This window comes from Channa argus, chromosome 17 (genome assembly GCF_033026475.1).
Source record: "Channa argus isolate prfri chromosome 17, Channa argus male v1.0, whole genome shotgun sequence".
NCBI lineage: Eukaryota > Metazoa > Chordata > Actinopteri > Anabantiformes > Channidae > Channa > Channa argus.
Window position 1 is genome coordinate 17494759 of NC_090213.1, and position 22831 is coordinate 17517589.

A 22831-nucleotide genomic window follows, 5' to 3' on the forward strand; every position below is an offset into this window, starting at 1 on the left:
AGGTCCCACCCATGTAAATTCTGCTGCAGTAGTAAACCGATCAGACTGCAGTGAGAAATTAACAGAAAGAGGAGACGGTGCGGGGTAGGTACGAATGCCAATGAGCAAAAAGATCAGAAGAGGCAGGAGAATGGAAACAGGAAAGAGAAGACGGAGAGCAAACTGACACAAGTGTAACAGACATTGTTACAGGGAGTATGATAGTGACAGTTCTCCCAATCCAGGTCCCTATCTGCCCCTCTGCTCCAGAGGAGCCAGACTCATTTGTGGAAGAGAGCCCCCTTTGAGAAAGGGAGGACGAGCTGATGCTTACTTCCCACAAGTGCTGCCTCTTGCTCCTGCATTGCTCTGCCTCTGCTTATCTGCACGAGGCTCGAGGAACAGGAGGAGACACTTGGATGGACAGGGTGGTGTGGGAAAGGAAGAGCTGAGGGAGAAGGAAAGTTACAGGGAGGCAAAGAGTGTCGGGGAAGCAACGCAGGAGAGATGTTGAAAAAGGAAAGGAAAGGGAGGGGAGAGAGAGTCACTGCGGCTTTTCAACAATCTGGCAAGTTATGAAACACTTTGTTATGTAAAACTGAATAGAAGAAAGAAAGGGAGGCACAGCGTGACGAGGCAGTGAAATTCCTCCACTGGAGGTTTTTGCTTCATCCTTCCTGACTCTGTCATATGTCAGAGAAATACATGGAAACTGCAACACCAACATGAAACTGCTGAGAACAAAAGACTTGTCCATCGCTAGATGCCACGTAATCACCAAAATGACTCAGGCAGGACTTGAAGTGACAGTTTCCTCGCATTTACCACTATGGATATTAGCCTGTTAGGACTTCCATTAAGTCTTATTCCTCTCTGGCTCCCATTTGCTGTTATGGCTGTTTGATATGGCTGTTTGGAGGCGACCATCAAAGGCCAGGCTGAATGCCAGACCGCTTCTGTCCACTCAGGGAAGAGCCAGGCGGACAGGCACAGCTGGCTTAATAAAGGCTAATGTCGTAGAGTGTGTGTGTGTGTGTGTGTGGCGAGGCCTATTCTATCACACACGAGCACACACAACTCAAAGCATGCTGCTCTTAAATGGAACATTAAAGCCTTCGTAATCACCCTGCAAGCTGGCACTGGTTCTGATCCAGAAAGTGGCAAAGGGAAAGCCAGGGGATTGGAAGAGGAAAATGGGAAGGGACGAAGGGGTAGAAGACGAGAAACGAAAGTGAGAGAGTGGGAGAGAAAAAGTGCGAAAGAGAAAGACGCACTCGATGCATCACAGTTAAACCAAGATGATTTCACACTAACAGCCCGCATAATCATAGAGCGGATGAATATTGCAGTGCAAATCCAGTAAAACAGCACAAAGAAGTGATTCAGCAGCGGACCCTCGAATGTTGAAGCTCCTCAGTATTGTTGCCACAAGTCACTTAGCGTTCGGTTTGAAAATAACTTCAGAGTTAGGTAACGGCAAAGTTTGATCCAGATTTTGATTTAGCTGCCAGCTCTTCAGATAAACAGTTAAGCTGGACAGACATCTTGCAGCTTAAAAGCTTCCAGTGATAAGCTTGCGAGGGTCAGGATTTAAACACGAAGATTTTATTTACTATATGGATGTTCTGTTGCAGTTTGGGAGCAGCATGTAACTGGATTATTGTTATCCGAGTAACAAAAATAATCAAATGAATCAAATGTAAGCCTTTATATGTGAAAGTGATCTGAAGCAGCCTTCGGTAAGTCACTTCTGGCCCTTTGCAGCATACTGACAGATACACACACACTACGGCTCTCTAACTTTATAAAATGTCAGTGTCACGTTAGCAGAGCATAACAACGAACCTCTAAAAAGTCTGAAATGAAGGTTTGCAGACTGACTCCTCCTTGAGCTTTTATGCACATCCTGTTTCAGATGACAGTGAGATGCTGGTTATGGGCACCAGTGTGATCAGGCAGTAGTTGCTCTTGACAACTGTGTTATTTCTAAACCCTAAAAGCTACAAATCTTGGTGGTACAGTGGATACAGGCCACTTATTTGATCATCACATAAACGGGTTTCCTTCCTTTTTCTAGATATGCAACACAGCTATAATTCTGATTATTTCATGTGTCATTATGGTAAAACATTTTTATTGTTTCACAGTATTGCAACTAGAATTTCTACTAAACAAAAACTCTGACCACATTCCGCCATTATCACCTTCATTTACAAATCCGTTTTTAGCTGCTTCTTGTGACATGAAATCCTAAACAGGCATTTCCCTTTATAGCCATCGGATTTCTTTAAACCTTGTCTACCATCCATCACATTCTATTATTCCTAGTACAGTATAGTCCATGGTCTTAGTCCATGGTCACGGGGTCACATTCTGTACATACTGTAAAGCCACTTGGGGCTATGTTATCTGTGACATAGGACTAAATAACCTTTGAGTGCAGTTTATAATATTATTAAAGGTTTTGTTCCATTAATTGTAGCTTGATTCAATAAAATAAGACCCAGACCCCTCTCTGTATATCTCTGCTGTAATGAATCACACCTGAAAAAACCAGCGGACATGAAAGCTGACGAGCTGCAGACCTGCCCAAGCAGATCTTTCCTTGTCCACACTATCTCCTGGAGGAAGACCCCATGAGTCTACCAATCTCATAACGCCTGACCTGGACGGCTGCCCTGATGATGCCACTCTCTGCCAGGCTCTCCTCTATTTTCAACCCATATCTTTCTCCTTGCAGCTTCCGTTTGTCCACACACATAAGCCAAAACATTAGTGCATGACTGCAGACACGGCACACACTGTGCACACTACGGGGAAACTCAGAGCTCACTGTCCTTGAGCTTCCTTTCTCTAAGTGAAATAGGATATTGTTGTGCCCCATGGATAAATGGTATCATTACCTGCAGGATGAGTGGCAGTTGCAAAACGAATTTTTCGCTGTTACTGTAACCACTCAGTGATCCCCAAAATTGGAGAATAGAATAGAACAACAGCATATAAAAAAAATACATTTGGTGCACATTTTTATAAGAGTCTCCGGTTTAATACTATGATACTTCTATTCAGCTTTCAAAAAGCTGATGCAATCATCTCTGAATTGATCAGTGGGACTGTATGTCTCTATTGTTATCTGTAATATTTGGAAGGTTTATCACAGTCTGAGTCAATAATGGGCTCCAGCTCTGAATTCTCCTGTTAGTAATACATAACTAAAAACGAGCTTTTGCTTGTTTCTTAAGTTTTCTTTTGTTCCGCAGTGCCATCAGAGGGCAGTGTACACAGCTTCTTACATTTTACGAATGCTTTCGCTAACATGTCAGATGCAGTTAAGCCTATTTGGACAATCACTGGCTATCGCTGCACATGGCTATTTACATAGCTTCAGCAAAGCATCACTTCAATGCTGCTTCATTGAGCTGAATAATAATGGCTTGATCGGGAGAGAGAGGAACAGATGCATAATCTATTGGTGCACTGTTTACAATGTGCGTGTGAGCATTTGTGTGTTTGTTTTTCAGAAGGACGGCAACAGATCTTGCGTGTGCTCTTACATAAACCCTCAGTGACATGCCAGACAGCTACAGAAACTCAGCCAGCACACTGCTGTAGCTTTTACTGCTTCCAAACATTCAAGGTCTGCACAGATAGAAAACACACACACACACAAACACACATTCTTTAAATGGTAAATGGTAAATGTTCTGCACTTATATAGCACTTTTCTACCTATTGGCACTCAAAGCGCTTTACACTGCTTCTTATTCACCCATTCACACTCACAATCACACACACATTCATACACCGATGGGGGTCAACACTCACCGGGAGCAACTAAGTTGGGGTTCAGTGTCTTGCTCAAGGACACTTCGACATGTGACGAAGGAGCCAGGGATTGAACCAACAACTGTGAGATTGGTGAACAACCGACAACAGTCTTTAGAACACTCCGCCTAGTAAAAGACTTTTATAATCATTCTGTTGTTACTCTCAGGTGTCTGTTGTGATGTTGTCAGTGTCACCAAAGTTAAGGAACTAAGCAGTAATATTTTTTAAAAGTAATGTTTTTAACTGCTATTGAAATAAACACTTTACTGTATTTTAATGTGTAAATAAGCTGCCTTTTAATGAGCTGTGCTCCTCTTAGCATATATTCCATCTTGTTGCTAAATGCTGAGATAACATGTCTGTTAATCCTACTGAAGCCAGCGTTTCAAGAGGACTTATAGTCTAAGGTGCGAAGCAAGGTTTGGACCAGGCATTTAATTTGGTGAATTTTGGTTTCACACTGCAAACAGAAGAACTTTTCATAGGCATCCTGTTGTCATTATGTTGTCATCACCTATGACTTTTTCTTTTTGCATCCCAAACTTTAAGCATTCTTGTGCATTTATTCAAGTCTTTCTTTCTTCTGCACACCGAAAAAGTCTCCTCAACTTCCTTCAATTGACTTGAAGGTCTGAACCATCCAAAAAAGTGTTTTTGAAATATAAAAGACCTGCAACATTGTTTAAGACCAAGACCACCTGTTTTGGTTGGACCAAATTGTGGTTCTTTGGTTTTCATTTACAATTTACTCCTTCACATGATAATGAGCAGCCAGCTGTTAGATAAAGAGTTGTAGGGAACAGATTCCACACCACCAACACATCACGGTGACCAACTTTTGTTGTGTTCACTACAAGAGATTTTGTTGTTAGTCCAACCAGTTATTTTGTCCTCTGTGCCCCAAAGATCTATGATTAGTTGACAACATCTTCTGGGACACGGGGACACTTCCGTTTTTGCCCCCACTTGCCATATCCCAGCTGTGAAATTAGAAATACACCATTATGAATGTAGTCAAGGTCTGTAAGATTGCTTCAATCTGGAGGGATGAGCTTTCAAGAAAAAAGCCATGGATGACAAGTGTAACAAGTATTGGTTGTGTGTGTGTGTGTGTGTGTGTGTGTGTGTGTGTGTGTGTATGTGTGCGCGTGCAAACCATAGATTTACCTGTATCTGAATAGCTGGCTTTCCATTTTGAATCATTGTGTGCAGTCCAGGAATCAGCCTATATAGCTGGGTGATTCCTGGACTGCACATAGTCATTCAGCTTGTGATTTAAGAGGAATTTGCCCCAGGCCTTCCCCTGACCCTGGTTTATCTGTAGCTACAAAACACCCATCTGGCAGGATTAACTCTACACGAGGTGTGTAAATGACAGCACAACAGCAGATGGCACTATTGAGATTGGTAACATACTGTGTTTCACTCTTCAGGAGCTGGTGAGGAAATGAGTTATTGGCACTGAGGAAGGCTGCAATGAGAGGTCAATACATCACAATAGTTACCTAGTATTATTATCTGTCAATAACCCAGACTGATAATTATTCATCCTGGTACAAAAATGGGCTAATGTCACCTCTCATGGATCAAACCAGTGCCATTTCACAGCCTTTGCAATAGAAACTCTGATCTAAACCAGATAGAGTAGAGCAGCCAGGCAGAGGAGGAAGCAGAGTGTGACTCACTGCTGGCTTCCAGGTTTGGCAGTTAGACCGGAGGGTTACACTCCGCTTCTTGTGATGTAATTCAAAGCCAGGCACAATAACTGAGGAAAAGGGAAGGACTTGCTTTCTCTTTACTTGCCGGGGTATGTCAGCTAGTCTCTAAAGTACTTGGCAAGATAAATCAGCAGCTTGTGCAGTATGAAGCCACCTTTTAAAAAGTTCATAATCTGCCTACAACCGTCTTCCACGCAAAAGACAGCACCAGAGAGGAACAAATGGGGGTCTCTGGACATCTACATTATGGTTCATTATTTACAATGTGCCTCCATTGTCCATGACTCATTGAACTTCTTTGGCTGTGCATCCTCACGCATAAAGTCATCATTTATAGCTGCTCAATCATGTCTGAGTTGGTGCTTGTTGGCCCGTTCTATGAGAAAAGTGCTCACATGGAAACATTCATGCTATTTCCATCTTTAGAAAATAAATACATTTGATGCTGAGGACTGCATGAATTCGACTGCAAGGGGGCATAAGCCAGTGTCTTCTTGTGTCAGTCCCAAGTCTGGAAAAATGCAGAGGGTTGTGTCAGGAAGGGCATCCGACGTAAAACACATGCCAAATTAAACATGCGAATCATGACTTTCACACCGAAAAGTACTTTCATACCGGATCGGTTGGGGCCCGGATTAACAACGACCGCCACTGGAGCTGTTGACCTACAGGGTACCGGTGCAAATTGGGCTACCGTTGGTTGAAGAAGGAGAGGAGGAAGGCGTGTTCGTAGGCAGAGAGAGAAGATGAAAGTTCGGGAGTGATTTAGATAAATTGATTCAGAGCATCCCCAGAGGTGAGAGAGTGGTGATTGGGGCAGATTTCAATGGACATGTAGGTGACGGGAACAGAGGTAAAAAGAATGTAATGGGCAGATTTGGTCTTCAGGACAGGAACGCAGCAGGACAGATGGTGGTAGACTTTGCAAAGAGGACGGAAATGACTTTAGAGAACACATTCTTTCAGAAGCGGCAGGAACATAGGGTGACATATAAGAACAGAGGTAGAAGCAACACTAAAGAGAGAGAGGCGGATTTGTACAGGTTGGCCAGACAAAGAGATAGAGTTGGGAAGGATGAGCAGCAGGTTAGGGTGATAAAAGATGAGGATGGAAATGTATTGACAGGTGCCAGGAGTGTGATGGGAAGATAGAAGGAGAACTTTGAAGAGTTAATGAATGAGGAAAATGAAAGGGAACGAAGAGTAGAAGAGGTGACTGTTGTGGAGCAGGAAGTAGCAAAGATTAGTAAGAGTGAAGTGAGGAGGACGTTGAAGAGGATGAAGAGTAGAAAGGCAGTTGGTCCTGATGACATACCTGTGGAGGTATGGAAGTGTCTAGGAGAGGTGGCAGTAGAGTTTCTGACTAGTTTGTTTAACAAGATCTTGGAGAGTGAGAGGATGCTGAGGACTGGAGGAGAAGTGTACTGGTTCCCATTTTTAAGATCAAGGGAGATGTGCAGAGCTGTGGCAGCTACAGAGGAATAAAGCTGATGAGACAAACAATGAAGTTGTGGGAAAGAGTAGTGGAAGCTCAGCTAAGGGCAGAGGTGAACATCTGTTAGCAGCAATATGGTTTCATTAAGATGTTGAGGTTCTCTTTGGGAGTGACGACGATGGACAGGATCAGGAATGAGGACATCAGAGGGACAGCTCATGTTAGATGTTTAGGAAATAAAGTCAGAGAGGCCAGATTGAGGAGGTTTGGACATGTTCAGAGGAGAAACTGTGAATATATTGGTAGAAGGATGCTGAGGTTGGAGCTGCCAGGCAGGAACCACCTATGAGGAAGACCAAAGAGGAGATTTATGGATGTAGTGAGGGAGGACATGAAGTTAGTTGGTGTGAGAGAAGAGGACGCAGAGGACAGGGTTAGATGGAGGCACATGATTCGCTTTGGCGACCCCTGAAAGGGAACAGCCGAAAGGAAAAGAAGAAGAAGCTGAGGACTGGATGCTTGCTCCTAAAGTAGGCACTTTGGATCAGAATGTAGAAGCACATAGCTTTCTATAGAAGAAAAACAACCAAACACAATGTATCTGTGTTAAAACTTTACACTTACACTCACTTTACACATACTGATGTAAATATACCACCAAAAGTGCGGAGTTTTGCTTTCATGTTCTTTTTGGTCCTTATAAATACCCTGTTTATCATGAAAGAAGTGGTTGTAGATTGGGTTCCCTTCGAACAGTGAGACCATTACAAACAAAAAGCTCGTCACTAGCGCGAGTTTCAAAAGTCACGAGGCCCATGTGTCAGTGGTTTATTAACAGAGGTCTGCAGCAACATTTATGGCTTTGCGCCACTTTCCACAAAAAGCATTAAGCCTTCCCTGCTTTCCATGAGAATAGAGCTAGCTCTCACAACATGAAGACCCAAGAGCGATGGATAAATCTGTGATTTTGTAGTTTTCATGTTAGATGACTGCTGTTGTTTGTGTAGTGTATTAACGGTTTACATCTAAATCTACAAAATAATTGCTTGCAGGGAAAATAATGTACTGGATCCTACACACATATTGCTATTACCTTAGATCTGAACAGGATAAGAGATTACAGATAATGGATGGATAGATGGATAGTTCTGTCAGAAACATGATTATGTTCTCCTGCCCAGATCGATAGTAGTGTTCTCTGACCAACTGGTCTGGTAACTCATACAGATACAAAAGGAGCTGGTGGTCTTGATGGTATGTAAACACTTTTCTCCTTGACTTCGATTTTTGCTGCCTTGTAACTCACTTGTAAGTCGCTTTGGATAAAAGCATCTGTTAAATGACTACATGTAAATGTCGTGTAAAATCTGTCTGTGGGCATTAATACATTTTCTAAAACCTACTTACCACAGAAGTCACATGTTTGCAGTTGTGGTTGTGTTCAACATAAACCCTACAATCAAATGTTCTTGAGTAACAGTAATTGGTATTGTCTGTGAAACGTCGCTTTGGGAACATGGCAGTAATATTATCTGAAACAAGGGATTAAAATATAGATGTTGCTAATAAGATACACACTCACCATAACCAGAAATTAATTTCTACTACTTTCTGGATGGGTTTAACAGTTCAAATCATACAGATGGAACTGTAATACCATCTGAACTGTGACATGTAATGCAAGTATCATTTTGTGGCCGATAAAAGACTTTGCTTTCATAGCTCTGATGGCTTTGTTTCCATAGAAATACGGTTTGAACTATTTTCCAGTTATTTAGTTTGAGAGTGATAGTGTTACGGTTACCATGTCTTTACCATATCGCCACAAAGTCTTAATATGTGAGTTGATCCTTCACTATGATCTGGCTTTATTGCAAAGACATACAAACTTGGAAGATGAGGTCATTTATTAGCAAGATCTATTTCATTTATAGACATTTATAAGACTACAATAATATGTGCAACATGCATACTGAGTGCATATTTACATTTGCATAATTCACCTAAGAACTTTGTTCTGACAGATGCAATATATACACATCTTATCTTGTCCTGTGTCGCTAAGCATACATGTTTAGTGTCAAATACATATATTTGTCACAGTCTTTCTTTATGAGAGAAGGGCAAAGTTCCATATGTCTGTGCTACTTATTGCTTGTCGCCCACAACATGAAGGTCAAGGGTCAAACTGATAGGGATTCAGTCTCTCTTGTGGGTGGATGCTTGCTGACGAGGTGGCTAATAGCTTTGTGGCCTATTGCCTTTACAATTTAACTGCAGTAATTGATTTATCCTTACAAAGGATGCTATAAGGTGCTAATGCTTATACATAGCTCACTCAGAATATTATTTCCTGTCAGAATAAACCCAATTATCCTGCACTGTGCATCTAAAGGCACTTACTAACTTCCTCTTCTCTCCTCTCATACTTCAGCAGCAGCATGGTGACTAGATGAAAGTTGATGAACAATTTAATTACAACATCAAGGTCCTAATAGAGACAGTGCAGAGAGGCCAAAGAGCAGCTGATGAATAAAGAGCAATCCATTATTATAAATCTAAACATCTGCCCATCTGTAGTTTCCCTCTCTCTTCGTCTCTCTTCATTTCTGCGACTCTGAGTGTATCTATGTGTCTGTTTTCTCTGTTACAGCTCATTTTGGATGCATCTCATCTGCAAACACTGCCACAGACACTCGCAGCAATTAACACCAATTTTCCATTCTGAAAGATTGGAGAAAAATCATGGTGGTAAAGCAAAACACAGTTTGTCTTCGGGAAAATTACAGTCTGCTAATTCAATGTCAGATATCCCTCCGTCTATGCTTTATAAACATTGCAAGCTACTCACTGTCATAATGAGTGAGTCACTTAGTCGGGGATCCATCATTACCATTTCTGTTACTCGAGTTTTCCGAGCTTGTTTGATATCTTCTAACAAGAACAGAGAATCTGGATTGGCTCTACATCTGAGTTTCTTTCACAAAAAGAAAGTTTGTGGCTTTTGGGAGCCATTGGGTGCAGCGGTAAACTCTGCGTGTGTGTGTGTGTGTGTGTGTGCTTGTGTTGTCACAACAAAGGAGAGTGACATGAGAGCTTCTCAGATGAGAAAAGCTATTTTTACTGTATGGCAGCCACAGGCCCACTTAGAGAGGAAGGGAGGTGAGAGAGGAAATGCATACGAAGGAAAGGACTGACAGAAGAAAGGAAAGATGGAGAGAGGAAGAGGTTTGTGAGACAAAGTGGGGCCTGAAGATCGAGAAGGATTATTGATATTATTTAATATTATTAGGGCATAACAAATAAATTTACATTGTCATTTAGTCATATGACAGATGCTTTTATCCAAAGTTAATACAAGTGAATTAAAAGTATAAAGCAGCAAAAAACCTAAGTTGAGGAGAAAACATTAAAGCTCAGTCCTAGGAAAATAAATGATTCTGTTTCTTAAGGTGCAAGTGTAAGGAAAGACAGAAATTAGTTTTGTTTTATTGACTAAATGTATAGCAGGTTGTGAAATAATTTTTAGATTACTGGGAGTGAGGCTGCTGGGTACATACAAGCTTTAGTGCTGTTTCATAATATATGCAAACTATGTAGATGTAACTGTAAATGTAAACACACCAATTTTAAAATGGGATGCAAAAAAGGTGATATTCTTTGGATATTGTTTAACAGATGTTATTAAGGGTCAAATATTGTACAGCTTCACAAATCTAGTCTTGAGTATTGCCTGAGAAAAAGACTACGCCAAACATCACTGATTGATTTATTTAATGGTATATATAATAATATCAGAAAAACAATAAATGTAAATTCATATTTATAGTCATTTCAACTGTAGAGCCTGGTCATAGTCTGCTTTTGCTCTACTGCTGTACATTCTCCATTAGGAGCAATCCTTGGAAAAAGAAAAAAGAAAATTTTTCATGTCAGTCTAACCCCACATCTCTGTCTCATCTGTCTCTTGTCTCCTGTAATAAGGCGACATAATCCAGCTGTTGGACAGATGATGTCATTGTATGTCTGTTGCTCCATTTACCTTGTTATCATTCTGCTTGGGGATCTGCCTGTCTGCCTGGGGGAAGCAACAGGGAATCTCACAGGCAGCAGTGGTCAATGGTGCACACACACACAAACATATAGTGCACGTAGACAGCCCATACCCATCAATGGCAAAAGCCTCAAGGCTTTGCAAGCGAGATGCAACAGAGCGCAATCCATATCCCTCCATTTAGACATTTATATTCAGGTCAACATTTGTGTGTGTGTTTGTTTGTATGTGAATGCGAGGGGGGCAGTGAGACATCAGTGTGCCCACACCAAGGCCTTTTTCTTTTTCTCCACCCTTTTGCATCTCCTTACTGCTAATGCAACAATAGGAGACTGACTCATTGATATTTTTTATTAGGTAGAATTTCTACCCATTTTGAGCCCTAAGGGATTTTCAAGAGACACTGGTGAATGTGCGTGTGTGCGTGTGTTCAAGGCTATCTGTAGCTGCTGTATCTGCATGCATCAAGCTCAACTGAAAATCTAGTGACAAAATCTATCACCTTAACATTTCAGGGAGTGTTGTTATCCTGTTACAAATGACTCCCAGAGCGGCTGGCGTGTCAGGGAGGAGAAATTTCACACACTGTGGCATGCAGGCATTTGAGTGGGAATTGTCGCAGAAGCCTCTCCTCCATATTTATATGACTGGCTGGCACTGGCAATGCCAATAAGATGAAAACAAATTGGGAAACTTAGCCTGTGGCCGGTCAGTTTAAAACCTGACCTTATTTATGAGTAGTGATTATGCTCTCAGCAAACTAAAAACAAGGCGTTTCATCACACTAAACCTGGAAGTGTACACGTACTGTGTAGATTGATGGACATTTTGTTGTTTATAACTCCTGGTATCATTTTCAAATGATATTTGTATGAAAACTAAAATGACACATGGTATGGCATGTGGCACAGCTCAAAAAGCAGATTATTCATCATCCTTATTAATGATTATTCATGACACGACAATTTAAATAGATGCTCTTCAGGAAATGCATTATTTTATAATTGAGCTTAAGCCACTTAAGCTTAAGAAATAAATGGTCGATGTAAGATGCATTTCTGTGTTTTGTGAAAGAGCTACTATTTTTTTACGTAAATCCATTTGCTCTTATTTTATTAATGACTAATATAGTCAATGGATTTAATATCAGTAAGCTTGAGTTGCCTTTTTAATGCCTGGTCACAGTAAAATCGATTCAACAAGTCGTCTAACCTAAATGCCACTAAAATCCTCTGCATTACAATAGTAACCAAGTTTTTCCAAGTCTTAATTCCCGAAAATGCAGAATGACAACTGTGCACACATAGCGGATTGGTTACGTTAAGGCACAAAGAAACACGGGTTACTTTTTTTTTAATCTCCTCACTAAAAGACGTTGTGACCCTGAATACGCTCTGTCACGCTCTGAACAGGTGTTCGATGTCAGCAAAAGGTAATACGTTTGTTCTGGCTTTTGTCACGATGATGAATAATGGCCCCATGGTAGCTCAGCTGCTGCCATGGTAGAGGAGTGCTGCCTTACCTTTGAGAATATGATTGTTCTCTGGCAGTTTGATGGCTTGTAAATTAGCAGATCTCCATCAAATAAAGAAATGAAGGTAACTCATTCTAACTTCTTTGGGCACAGGTAAACAGAAAATACTGTACCTCACAAGACAACATTTGATTTGTTTCATTTAAACATTCAATAGGCTGTGACATAACATCTCATTCTGTATAACGAGTAATTTTGTCAGCACTTTACTTTTAGAGAGCGAAATACCAAAATAGAATTAATTATTACTTCTCAGTTCCATCCACTTTTATTTTAAGGAAGTATAAACTGCACTACAAAAGCACTTTTTTGTGTTATTGGCATAAGCAACCAAGTTTCGGGTGGATAACACACACTCGACTTGACTTGACTCATCCTCAGAAAAAAGTTGTGAATAGTATCTGGTGCCACATACTTTTTTGGTATCACCTCTGCTGAGGTCCCAGGTGTGAGACCAAAAGGTGATGTGAAAACATTGCAGCTTGTTGAATGGTCAAAAAGAATCGTTACTATCACTGTGTCCACAGTGATTCTGTTGTCTGTACTTTGAAGTATTCTCCAAACTCTCGATAGTTTCAGGACTTTTTCATGTTCAGTCTCTGCTGAAGCCACATACAGAGAATGAAGAACAACATTCCTTCGATATATGACTCAGCGCTGACAATGATGTCACCAAGTTTTCATGCAATGTGGCTATGACAACTAGCTTCATTAAGCGGGTACTATCTCCAGTGGAAAAAGCAGGCGGAGTAGAGTTGAGGCCAGTTGAGGTGGTACTATGCAGTAGAAAAACGGCTTTAGAGAGCGGTTGACGAGTATGTGGTAGCTTGTTAGTCGTTCACAAACTGGCCCTGTGAGCAGTCGCTACGGCACTAAGAATGGAGATATGAATATTAATTTGTGACTGGGTATTTACACATTAGAGCCTTTGGGTAGTGGAACAATTTAAATGAGCTAACACTGATTAACTTTGCTGCTTTGAAATACAGTGCATCCAGAAAGTATCCACAGTGCTCAACGTTTTTCACATTTATTCCAAAAGCGATCAAATTCATTTTTTCCCTCAAAAATCGACAAACAATACCCTATAGTGACAACATGAAAGAAGTTTGTTTGAGATCTTTGGAAATTTATTAAAAAAAACAAACAAAACCAAGAAAATCACATGTATAAAAGTATTCACGGCCTTTGGTTAATGCTTTGCACCTTTAGCTCCCATTACGGCCTCAAGTCCTTTTGAATATGACGCTACTAACTTGGCAAACTGGTTTTTGGACAGTTTCTCCCTTTCTTCTTTGCAGTACCTCTCAAGCTCCATCAGGTTGGATTTGGGAGCGTTGGTGCACAGCCATTTTCAGATCTCTCCAGAGATGTTCAGTCGGGTTTAAGTCGGGGCTCTGGCTGTGCCACTCAAAGACATTCAAAGAGTTGTCCCATAGCAACTCCTTTGCTAACATGGCCGTGTGCGTAGGGTCGAAAGTTGAACCTTCGCCCCAGTCCGAGGTCCACCATGCTTTACTGTGGGGATGGTCTTGGCCAGGTGGTGAGCTGTGCCTGGTTTCCTGCAGCCATGACGCTTGGCATTCAGGCCAAAGAGTTCAAACTTTCTTTCATCAGACCAGAGAATTTTGTTTCTCATGGTCTAAGAGTCCTTCAGGCAGGCTGATACGTCCCTTTTACTGAGGAGTTTCATTCTGGTCACTCTACCATACAGGTCTGATTGGTGGAGTGCTGCAGAGTAGGTTCTCCTCTCTCCACAGAGAAACGCGTGACCCTCTGGCCCGCTCTAGGAAGAGTCCTGGTGGTTGCAAACTTCTTCCATTTATGGATGATGGAGGCCACTATGCTCATTGGAACATTCAATGCTCATTCAATGGTGCAGAAATGTTTCTTTACCCTTTCTCAGATGTGTCCTTCGATACAATCGTGTCTCAGCTCTACAGACAGTTCCTTGGACATCATGGCTTGGCTTGTGCTCTGACATCCACTGTTAACTGTGGGACCTCATGTATGTTTCTCCAAATCATGTCCTATCAACTGAATTTCCCACAGGTGGACTCAATCAAGTTGTAGAAACATCTCAAAGATGATCAGTGGAGACGGGATGCACCAAGCTCAGTTTTCAGTGTCATGGCAAAGGCAGTGAATACTTTTTTTTTTTTTTTAATAGATTTGCTAAGGTTTCAAACAAACCTCTTTTACATCGTTATTTTGTGGTATTGTTTGTTGACTTTTGAGGAAAGTAATGAATTTGATCACTTTTGGAATAAACCTGTAACATAATGTGGAAACATTTGTGCTGGAAAGTGCTGTGAATACTTTCTGGATGCACTGTATCTATTACCAGGTGATTAAAAACAAGTGCGAAAAGAAGGTTATGTTGTTTTTCTAAAAAAAAAAAAAAATTCCCGACGTTCTGTTTCTTCCTCTGTTCCTGTTCTTTGACACCTCTCCCTCTTAACTCTCCTTCCTATTAACTCTGTCTCTCCCTTTCCATGGCCTTAAAGATGACTACCTCCACAAAGGCAGAAAGAAATAAAGGAGTGATACACAGAACACAGAAGGGAGAAAAAACAAAGTGACAGAACAGGGAGTGTTCTTTACATCACAGAGTGGAGGTACCACTCTTCTAAACCTTCTAGCTGACAGGTGTAGAAACATATAGATCTCTGTGCGCAGGTGTAAACCGAACCCCGCACAGACCCACACACATCCATGCACATGTCTTCTTACACATTTCTCATCATTCTGCTGCATGACTCTATCGGAGCTAATGACTAATACCAATGTTTAGAACACGTTCCTTCACTTGCTTACTTGTCCTATCTCTGTCCCTATGTGTTTCTTGTATTCTACCGACGCAAACACTGTTCTGGCTCCCTCTCCCTCCCACTAAACATATGACCCCCACCACCACACAAACACACACACAGAGTCACTCTTCACAGGAACAATCTGTCCTGTTAATATGAGGTCGCACCAGACCACTTTTGCTCTTATCAACCCTTTGGATTTAAATAAAGCCCCATCACTGATACACTGTTGCCTAGAAACAAAATAGGATGCTTGAATAATAGGATTTAGCCATGAAGCCTACAAGACCCCTTTACATGTGAGCCATGTTACCCCCTTTGTGCAGCTGCATATTTTCCCTCCGCTCTCTCACTAATATACTGTTGTATTGTGCCGTAAAGAGATTTTGTGTTTGTGTCCCTGTATTTGAACTGCCTACTCTCTCTCATTCCCCAGGAGTCCAGGTTATTTTTGTATTTCAATTTTAAAAAGGGTTTTGATGATTTCCAATAGGCTTTAATAGGACAGATTTGTACAAATGGAAAATGTCACTCCCTGTGGTTGCTACTGATGTTTTTTTTTAGATCATGGCAGCCATGCCTTCACTTATTTCTGATTCTACAAATATTTTTTTTTTTTTCCCTCTATGGTCTCAGCTGATACATGTGCTCTGTTGGCATTTAGTGGAAGTGCACCCATGACCTCCGTGTCCAGGCGTGTCTTATGTAACAACAGCCCCCCTCTGGTTATGAGGCATTTCCTGGCACCAGTGATAAAACATTAATGCCTATTCTTACACTGCTCAGAGTGCTTTCTTCCCGGAGAACTTTCACACAGGCTGAGATAAGCTTGATGTCACTACAAGATAAGGACACAGTCTTTTGATGTAAACAGAATTATGAATCATAATCAACTGTTAAGAGCAAAGTAACAGCTCAGGATCTGTCACATGCATAGATGTGCTGAGGTTTTGCTTGTGTCTTATTCTAGTAGGAAAAACCCTCTTTATTACTTTTATTAACTGGGGTAAAAAGTAGCAGAGTAGTACAAGAACTCCTAACAGTGGTGACTAATTGTTCAAGTCTGTATTTAAACACACACAATTCTGTTCTCATTTCTATGTCACTGTGTTATTGCTATTGTTTCTAGGAATATGTTCCTCCCTGTTTTATGGGACTAAATGCATAAATCACGGTAGAAATTCACACTCCTCTGTCAGAGGTAATAAGATACGCTAGGCTACATATTAGCACAAGGAGATACTCATACTCAATTATTGACACTGATGCATCGGCTAGTGATGATATATTACTGAGGCTTCTTTACTAATTACAGCATTTACCATTTAAAAATTACTGGCACAACTAGGGTTACCACACTCTTTATCAGTATTCCAAATACTACCACACAATTCTGTCCTCACAAATTTGTACCAATGCGTACCAACTACCATATTAGAATTAATTTCTAATAAAAACATAACCCAAATTTAAAGCGTCACTAATACATTTTCTTAAATTAACAATAGTGGTGCCAGACACACATAAATTATTTGTACAATAATGTACAATCAATAATTCTGAAAGCGCTGCTTTGGGACTAGCCTGGTCACTTACTGTACGCTAATCATGTCAGTAATGTGTTATGGAAAAAAAAAAATCCTTGATCTGCCATTCACGATGCAATCAACTTCTACTAACATCGTGGAAGACAGCCGCTGTTGCCACTCCTCTCAAAAACCTCGCTGTTACAAGTTTTTTTGTGGTTAGACCATCATCTGGCCCTCCTCTATGTTTGTTCAGGTTGGTTCTGGAGGCAAGAAATAGTTATATAATCTATATTTTACATGCTAAGATGTTGTGAGCCTTGTAACATGAGTAATGGGAGCAGAATGCAGTCAGGTTGATGTGAGCTAAAAGACGGCCCTTTAAGGGCTCTGTGACGTTAAAACATCTTGAATGTACAATAGCTTCTCAAAATATGATAATTCCAGTGGTTTTGTACAATAATTTTTTTTGAAGGATCTACAAATGAATGAACAATGAATTAGAATTTATCAGCACAGAGTATGGACATTCTATGTAAAAGGTAGTGTGGTTAGGATGTTGGCAGATAGTTGCCTAGTTACATGTCTGCAAATATGAAAGACAAAAGTAAAAGTCATGTTTTGAATATCATTTTATAGAATACTGGTACACTATTTTCATTATTCGTGTGGAAAAATAAAAAGTTGAGATGAGGCTTTGGTCAATTTATTCTGGCCTGTTTGGTACTTTAATGCACCGATCAGAACTGCTCAGATCTAATGTAACATCTTTGTGCATGTGGCGAGAACCTGAAATGAATGCTGAAGTACCTGCTGGCGAAGTACCAAGTTTGCTGCCTGACTGACTTACCTTGACATAGAGCTGCTGGAACTCATCCAGGTTGAGACGGCCACTGGGACAGTCTTTCAGAAATCCCTTGTACCACTGCTTCAGCTCGTGTTCATTGAACTCTGTGTTCTTCACCAGATCCTCCATCACTTCAGGGGTCAGCTTGCTGTTCTGTTTCCCCATTTTGTCTGAAGAAAGAGCACACACACACACACACACACACACACACACACACACAATTAATGATATGTCCCATCTTTAAATAATTACAGAACACTATGAAGTAGCTCTACTTGATATTAACCTACATCCAGAAATCTGGAGGGCATTGGAAAAGTGATTCATCAAGGCTGAAAACAGAGATTTCTGCAGAGCTTTGAAAGTGCAACCAAAGCTCCATCTAAAAATATGCTTTAAAACAAATTAGCTGTAATATGAGGCACCGGAATAGTGTCACATGTTGGAACATGTCTTGGACTCTTTCTTGTGGATATTAGGGTCAGGTTGGGAGACATGCAGCTTTTTTTAAATTTATTTTCTTTCATAGCAGCTGCTTGTCCTAGTTTTCTGCCTGTTGTTGTTTCATTATTAGAAAAACTATTCACAAAAACCCAATAATTTCCACATGGAAAAAGATAAACAAAACTTTTTAGTGTTCTAGTCAGAACTATTTGCCTTTCTAATAGTGAAAATCTCACTTTAAAATATAGCAATTTCTGAAATGGTAAAACGGAATTTTTCTAGAATCTTTCCTGAAAACCGCAAGTATATTTTGGTTTTTAATGTTCCCTAATTTGCACCCAGCTGCTTCTGTGTCTAGCTGTTGGTATCTGCACAGTGCTGATGCTGCCACTCTATGGCCTTTATTAGCTCATTAGCCAACCCCTAATTATCATAATTTGCCAAAGAAGGTTGCAGTTTTGGAACATTTCTACACTTACTCTCTGCTGAGATGTTTTATTAGAGCTCTTTAACTTGAAAACACCAAGGGAAATGTGAGGCAGTAGCAGTATGTGTGGTGCCAATCTGTCTCTGTATGTGCAGGGGTGAGGAAAGAAGACTCAGGCAAACATCCAAGATGCGCTGCTGTCATAAAGTGAGATCTGCCAAGCTGGACTGCTTTATGCTGAGCTCCATGTCTTTAAAGGGACAATTTTTCATAGTATGCCATGACATTTGAAACTAATTTTAAATCTTATATAGTGTAAGATTTCCTTTAATATGCCTTGAAAATCATTATGCAGAAAACTAAAAGTTACTTCAGATTGGTAGCAGGTAGTGATCGTCTGGCTGCATGTTTTTATTGCCAGTGTTGCAGTATTGTTTTGTGGTGATGATGTTCTGGGAGGAGACTTCAAAAACCCCAACCAGCTCAACCATCCAAATCTAAATTCGGCTGTCAACAGCACCCTTGTTACTGCAAGAAATGACTAAATTAACACTGACACTTTCCACAGTTTCCGAGCCTGTTTATTGATCATCTACTGGGTTTGATTTTGTCACAGCAGGAACAGGAACATACCGCATTTAAGCAGCCAACTGTTATTTCCCAAACGTCAGTTTGTCTTGAACACACTATCAAGGCACTTATCCAGAATAGTCCCCGCACACATCTAATTTACCACAGTTCAAAAGCCTAACTATAAAATTAAAAGTGACAGGGACCTATCTCACAGATTATACTAAGCAAGTTTCTGCAAATTTATGTTAACATTGACTCTAAATAAAACAAAGGGATTGATAGGTACAGATACAAATTGTGATATGTCATGCGTAACACTGTGTCATCACTGGACTAAATGATCCAGTACCAGTATCGTGCTTTTAAGAAACCATGTACTGATTTAATCTGGTTGTCTACATTCTAGAGAATAGGACAAAAAAAGAAATTTCACTAGGTGAGCCATCACAAGCAGCCAAGACACTCCCTGCACCACCACCCAGTAACAATGTGTCCAAGAAAGATAGATGTACTATGGCCCCGAAATCCAATTTTGAAAAATGCTTTCAGCCAGGATCAGCATGACCCAAGCTCACAAAGGAACTCGGGTCAATGATGAACAAAACTGGAAATCACGCTATGTAATGACTAGTCATGCCTCCACACTGCCATTATTACAAAAGAAACCACTGCAGATTTAAAGGCTGCGTTATCTTTATGCAAATATGACAATAAATACATTTAAAATGCTGCGAGGATTATGCAATTACATTAAAGGAACAATGCAACAATTTCAATAGAAATAATCTGGATCTCCAAACGGGCTGGATGCTTTCACTATCAGCTGAGACCCATGGATCCTTCTCGCAAGACGGAAAAATGTCACTTCTAACTGATGTTTGATTCATTGATTACAGAAACAGAGGCTTTTCAATCTGACGGTAAGAATGGCAGAATGTAACCACAGCCACATTATAATTAATGTCTATTTGATAGGCAGTGTGATCTTTCTGCTTGAGTCCCAGACACAATAAACTAACAGTGTTTCAAATGCTCACTTACATACCAATTCCATGAAACCGTGGAAATCATGGAAGCTCAGCTAAGGATTAATGGTCACATAAAGGTGACCATTGATGCAAAAAGCCAAAGTGCTTTAACATCCCATTCATCCACACAAATTATATTTGTAGCCATTGAATGCAAGGCCATCTAGTGCTATTACCGGGGGAGGTAGTACTGTGTATGCAATGTAGTCATTATACAACATGAGCATAGAACAGACTTTAGATAAAACATGGATCACTGAAAGATGATGCAAAAGCAAAGAAACACAGCCTTGTGTACAGATGGCCCACAGGGCATTCTGAGTGCATTCAGTTGCTTTGGGAAAGAAACAAAAGTTGTACAATTTTCTCATTCATTGCCGATCTTCTTGTCCTGCAACTGCAGTTTCAAGGTACAAAATCAACAAAACAATCAAAGTATCAAAGTATCAAGTCAACCTTTCCTTGAAAAACAAGGCTGTCTGACTCACCTAGCAAACAGAACACATGTAAGTCCATAGTATTTGTAAAAATTACCCTACGACATTCATTTTAGAGACTGAAAAACAGATGCAACCTAGCACAGTATGAGTGCTTCTCATTTCAGTTTTATTTTTCCATTATGTTCACGATAGAAAAGGATTTTTTTGGTAAAGATTAAATAGCTTGTCACCTGTGATTAGACAATATAAAGTAAATAATTTTAACAAGTAATGTCACATGGTGTCAAGTGGCTTTAACTTTATGACTTAACCTCACTCTAGTGTTTTTGTTCCACAGACTAGGCTACATTAGGAAATACTGCATAGTCTGTCTCAGGGTTTGAGTTTATTTCTTTTGTGCCCTCCTGAGGGCTTTTCCTTGTGCCCCCGTCATATTTACATAAACGCAAACGCATGAAAAATACTAACTGTAGATTGAGACGAACCTAAGAAGTTGAAATAGACATTGTGCTTTTATTATTGTCTAATCAGAGGGTTACAACTGAAGAAAAGCCAACAAAATGTGGCAGGCTATATAATTACATCAGCAACCAAAAACCTAAAAAAAAAACATTTTTTCTCATTTGTTTAGGGATTTGTAATGTCTCAATACTAGCAAAAAAATAATCTGCTGCATTTGAAGTACTGCAGGGAAACTGAGGAGGCCATGTACAGCAAGTTGCTAACACCTTTCTTCTACGTTATAGGCTGTCAGACAAGATGGACGGAGGCTTTAGAAGGCAGGTGCAGCAGGAGACAGATGTGTCCTGGGAGAGACATGAGCAAGAGATGCGTGACAGCCTTGCCATTATGCCACCGTGTAGGTGTGTGCGCAGGCAAGTGTGTGTGTATGTGTGCATGTTAGAAAGACAAACTGAATGCGTTTGTAGTGATACAGCATGTCGGTTCGGAGTAGGTGAATTATCAGTGCATGTATTTTTCTTAGTGTTAGCACAGGCCCTCTGACCAGTCTGCATCTATGCTTCACTTTGTGTTCTGACACCTGTCGATCATGAACAGCATTGTTTCCAAGCCGATCCCTCTCTGCCACAACATTAAAACCACCAGATGGCATTACGTGTGGCTGCTAACACAACATGTAATTAGTATTGGGAATGAACACAGTTTTGATGTAAGAAGCACCCTTCTGGTGTGGTTTATTCACTTGTAACATGTCCCCATTGTGCTCACAATAGCCCACACTGCCTTCTAATGCAAGTGTTGCTCATTACTTTGCCTCTTTTCATTCATGCAATGGGCAGCATTGAGGAATCAGCATTTCTACTTTGTCGCCGTGTTGCCGGTGGCCTAGCTTTATGTCATTGGGAGCTATTTTTCCATATCATTTAGTAATATATCTAGGCCTTATTAATCAATACGAAACAGTACGTTACATAATAAGGTGTACTTAATCCTTGGCTATGCAGCTTGTACTGAAAAAAGTTGACTAATGCTTAAACTAAATCACACATTTTTAATACCACCCCCTCAGCTTTTCAAATTTAAAACTGCAACTGCACAACCTTTGAAGTGACGCAAGTGGCAACATGGTGATGGTGGAGCAATTTTAAGAAGTCATCTTCCTACACATTTTTGAATATAATTTTAAGGCCTTTATTTTATATTTGTATCTACTGGTCTGAGTGATTTAATGGCCACACAAAACCCACCACACATCCTGTGGCTTAAATGATGGATCATCTTTGTCTTGCATACTTTTCATTTCCATGTCAACACTGTAATTTTTTCAAAACCGCCCACAACCCCTGTCACTCACTCCCTCATGTGTTCTGTTACTGTTTACCATCAAGTGCGTGGTGCAACAAATGAGGAATGGAATAGAACCTATCTTTTCATATAAGGTAACTGAACAAATCCCCTCCAATCAGCAATCCCTAAATAGTTCACAGCCAGTAAATGTCTTTCTTCCGTTGAAACTGGAAAGATATAAATGGCAAAAGATCCACATAAAAAGAGTCATCCTGATAAAATAAATGCAAAAAGAGAAAAAATATATATTTGAGCATGACCTGTGACGGCAATCTTATTAGCACAAAATACTGACCATACCCTGTCACCCTGTTGGTTCTTAATTTTATACATGCTAATATTTTGTACCAGTTAGACATACAGTAAAAAAACAAAA

At 40.4% G+C, this 22831-nt stretch overlaps 1 protein-coding gene across 1 annotated transcript in view; it reads right to left on the minus strand.

Moving 5' to 3' along the window:
- Positions 1-22831, minus strand: part of vsnl1a (visinin-like 1a) — a 29359-nt gene that overhangs the window by 5067 nt on the left and 1461 nt on the right. The window contains exon 2 of the mRNA XM_067482441.1: positions 17738-17904. Within this exon, the coding sequence (XP_067338542.1) occupies positions 17738-17899 (162 nt within the window). The 5' untranslated portion in view covers positions 17900-17904. The remainder of the gene's footprint in view (positions 1-17737; positions 17905-22831) is intronic.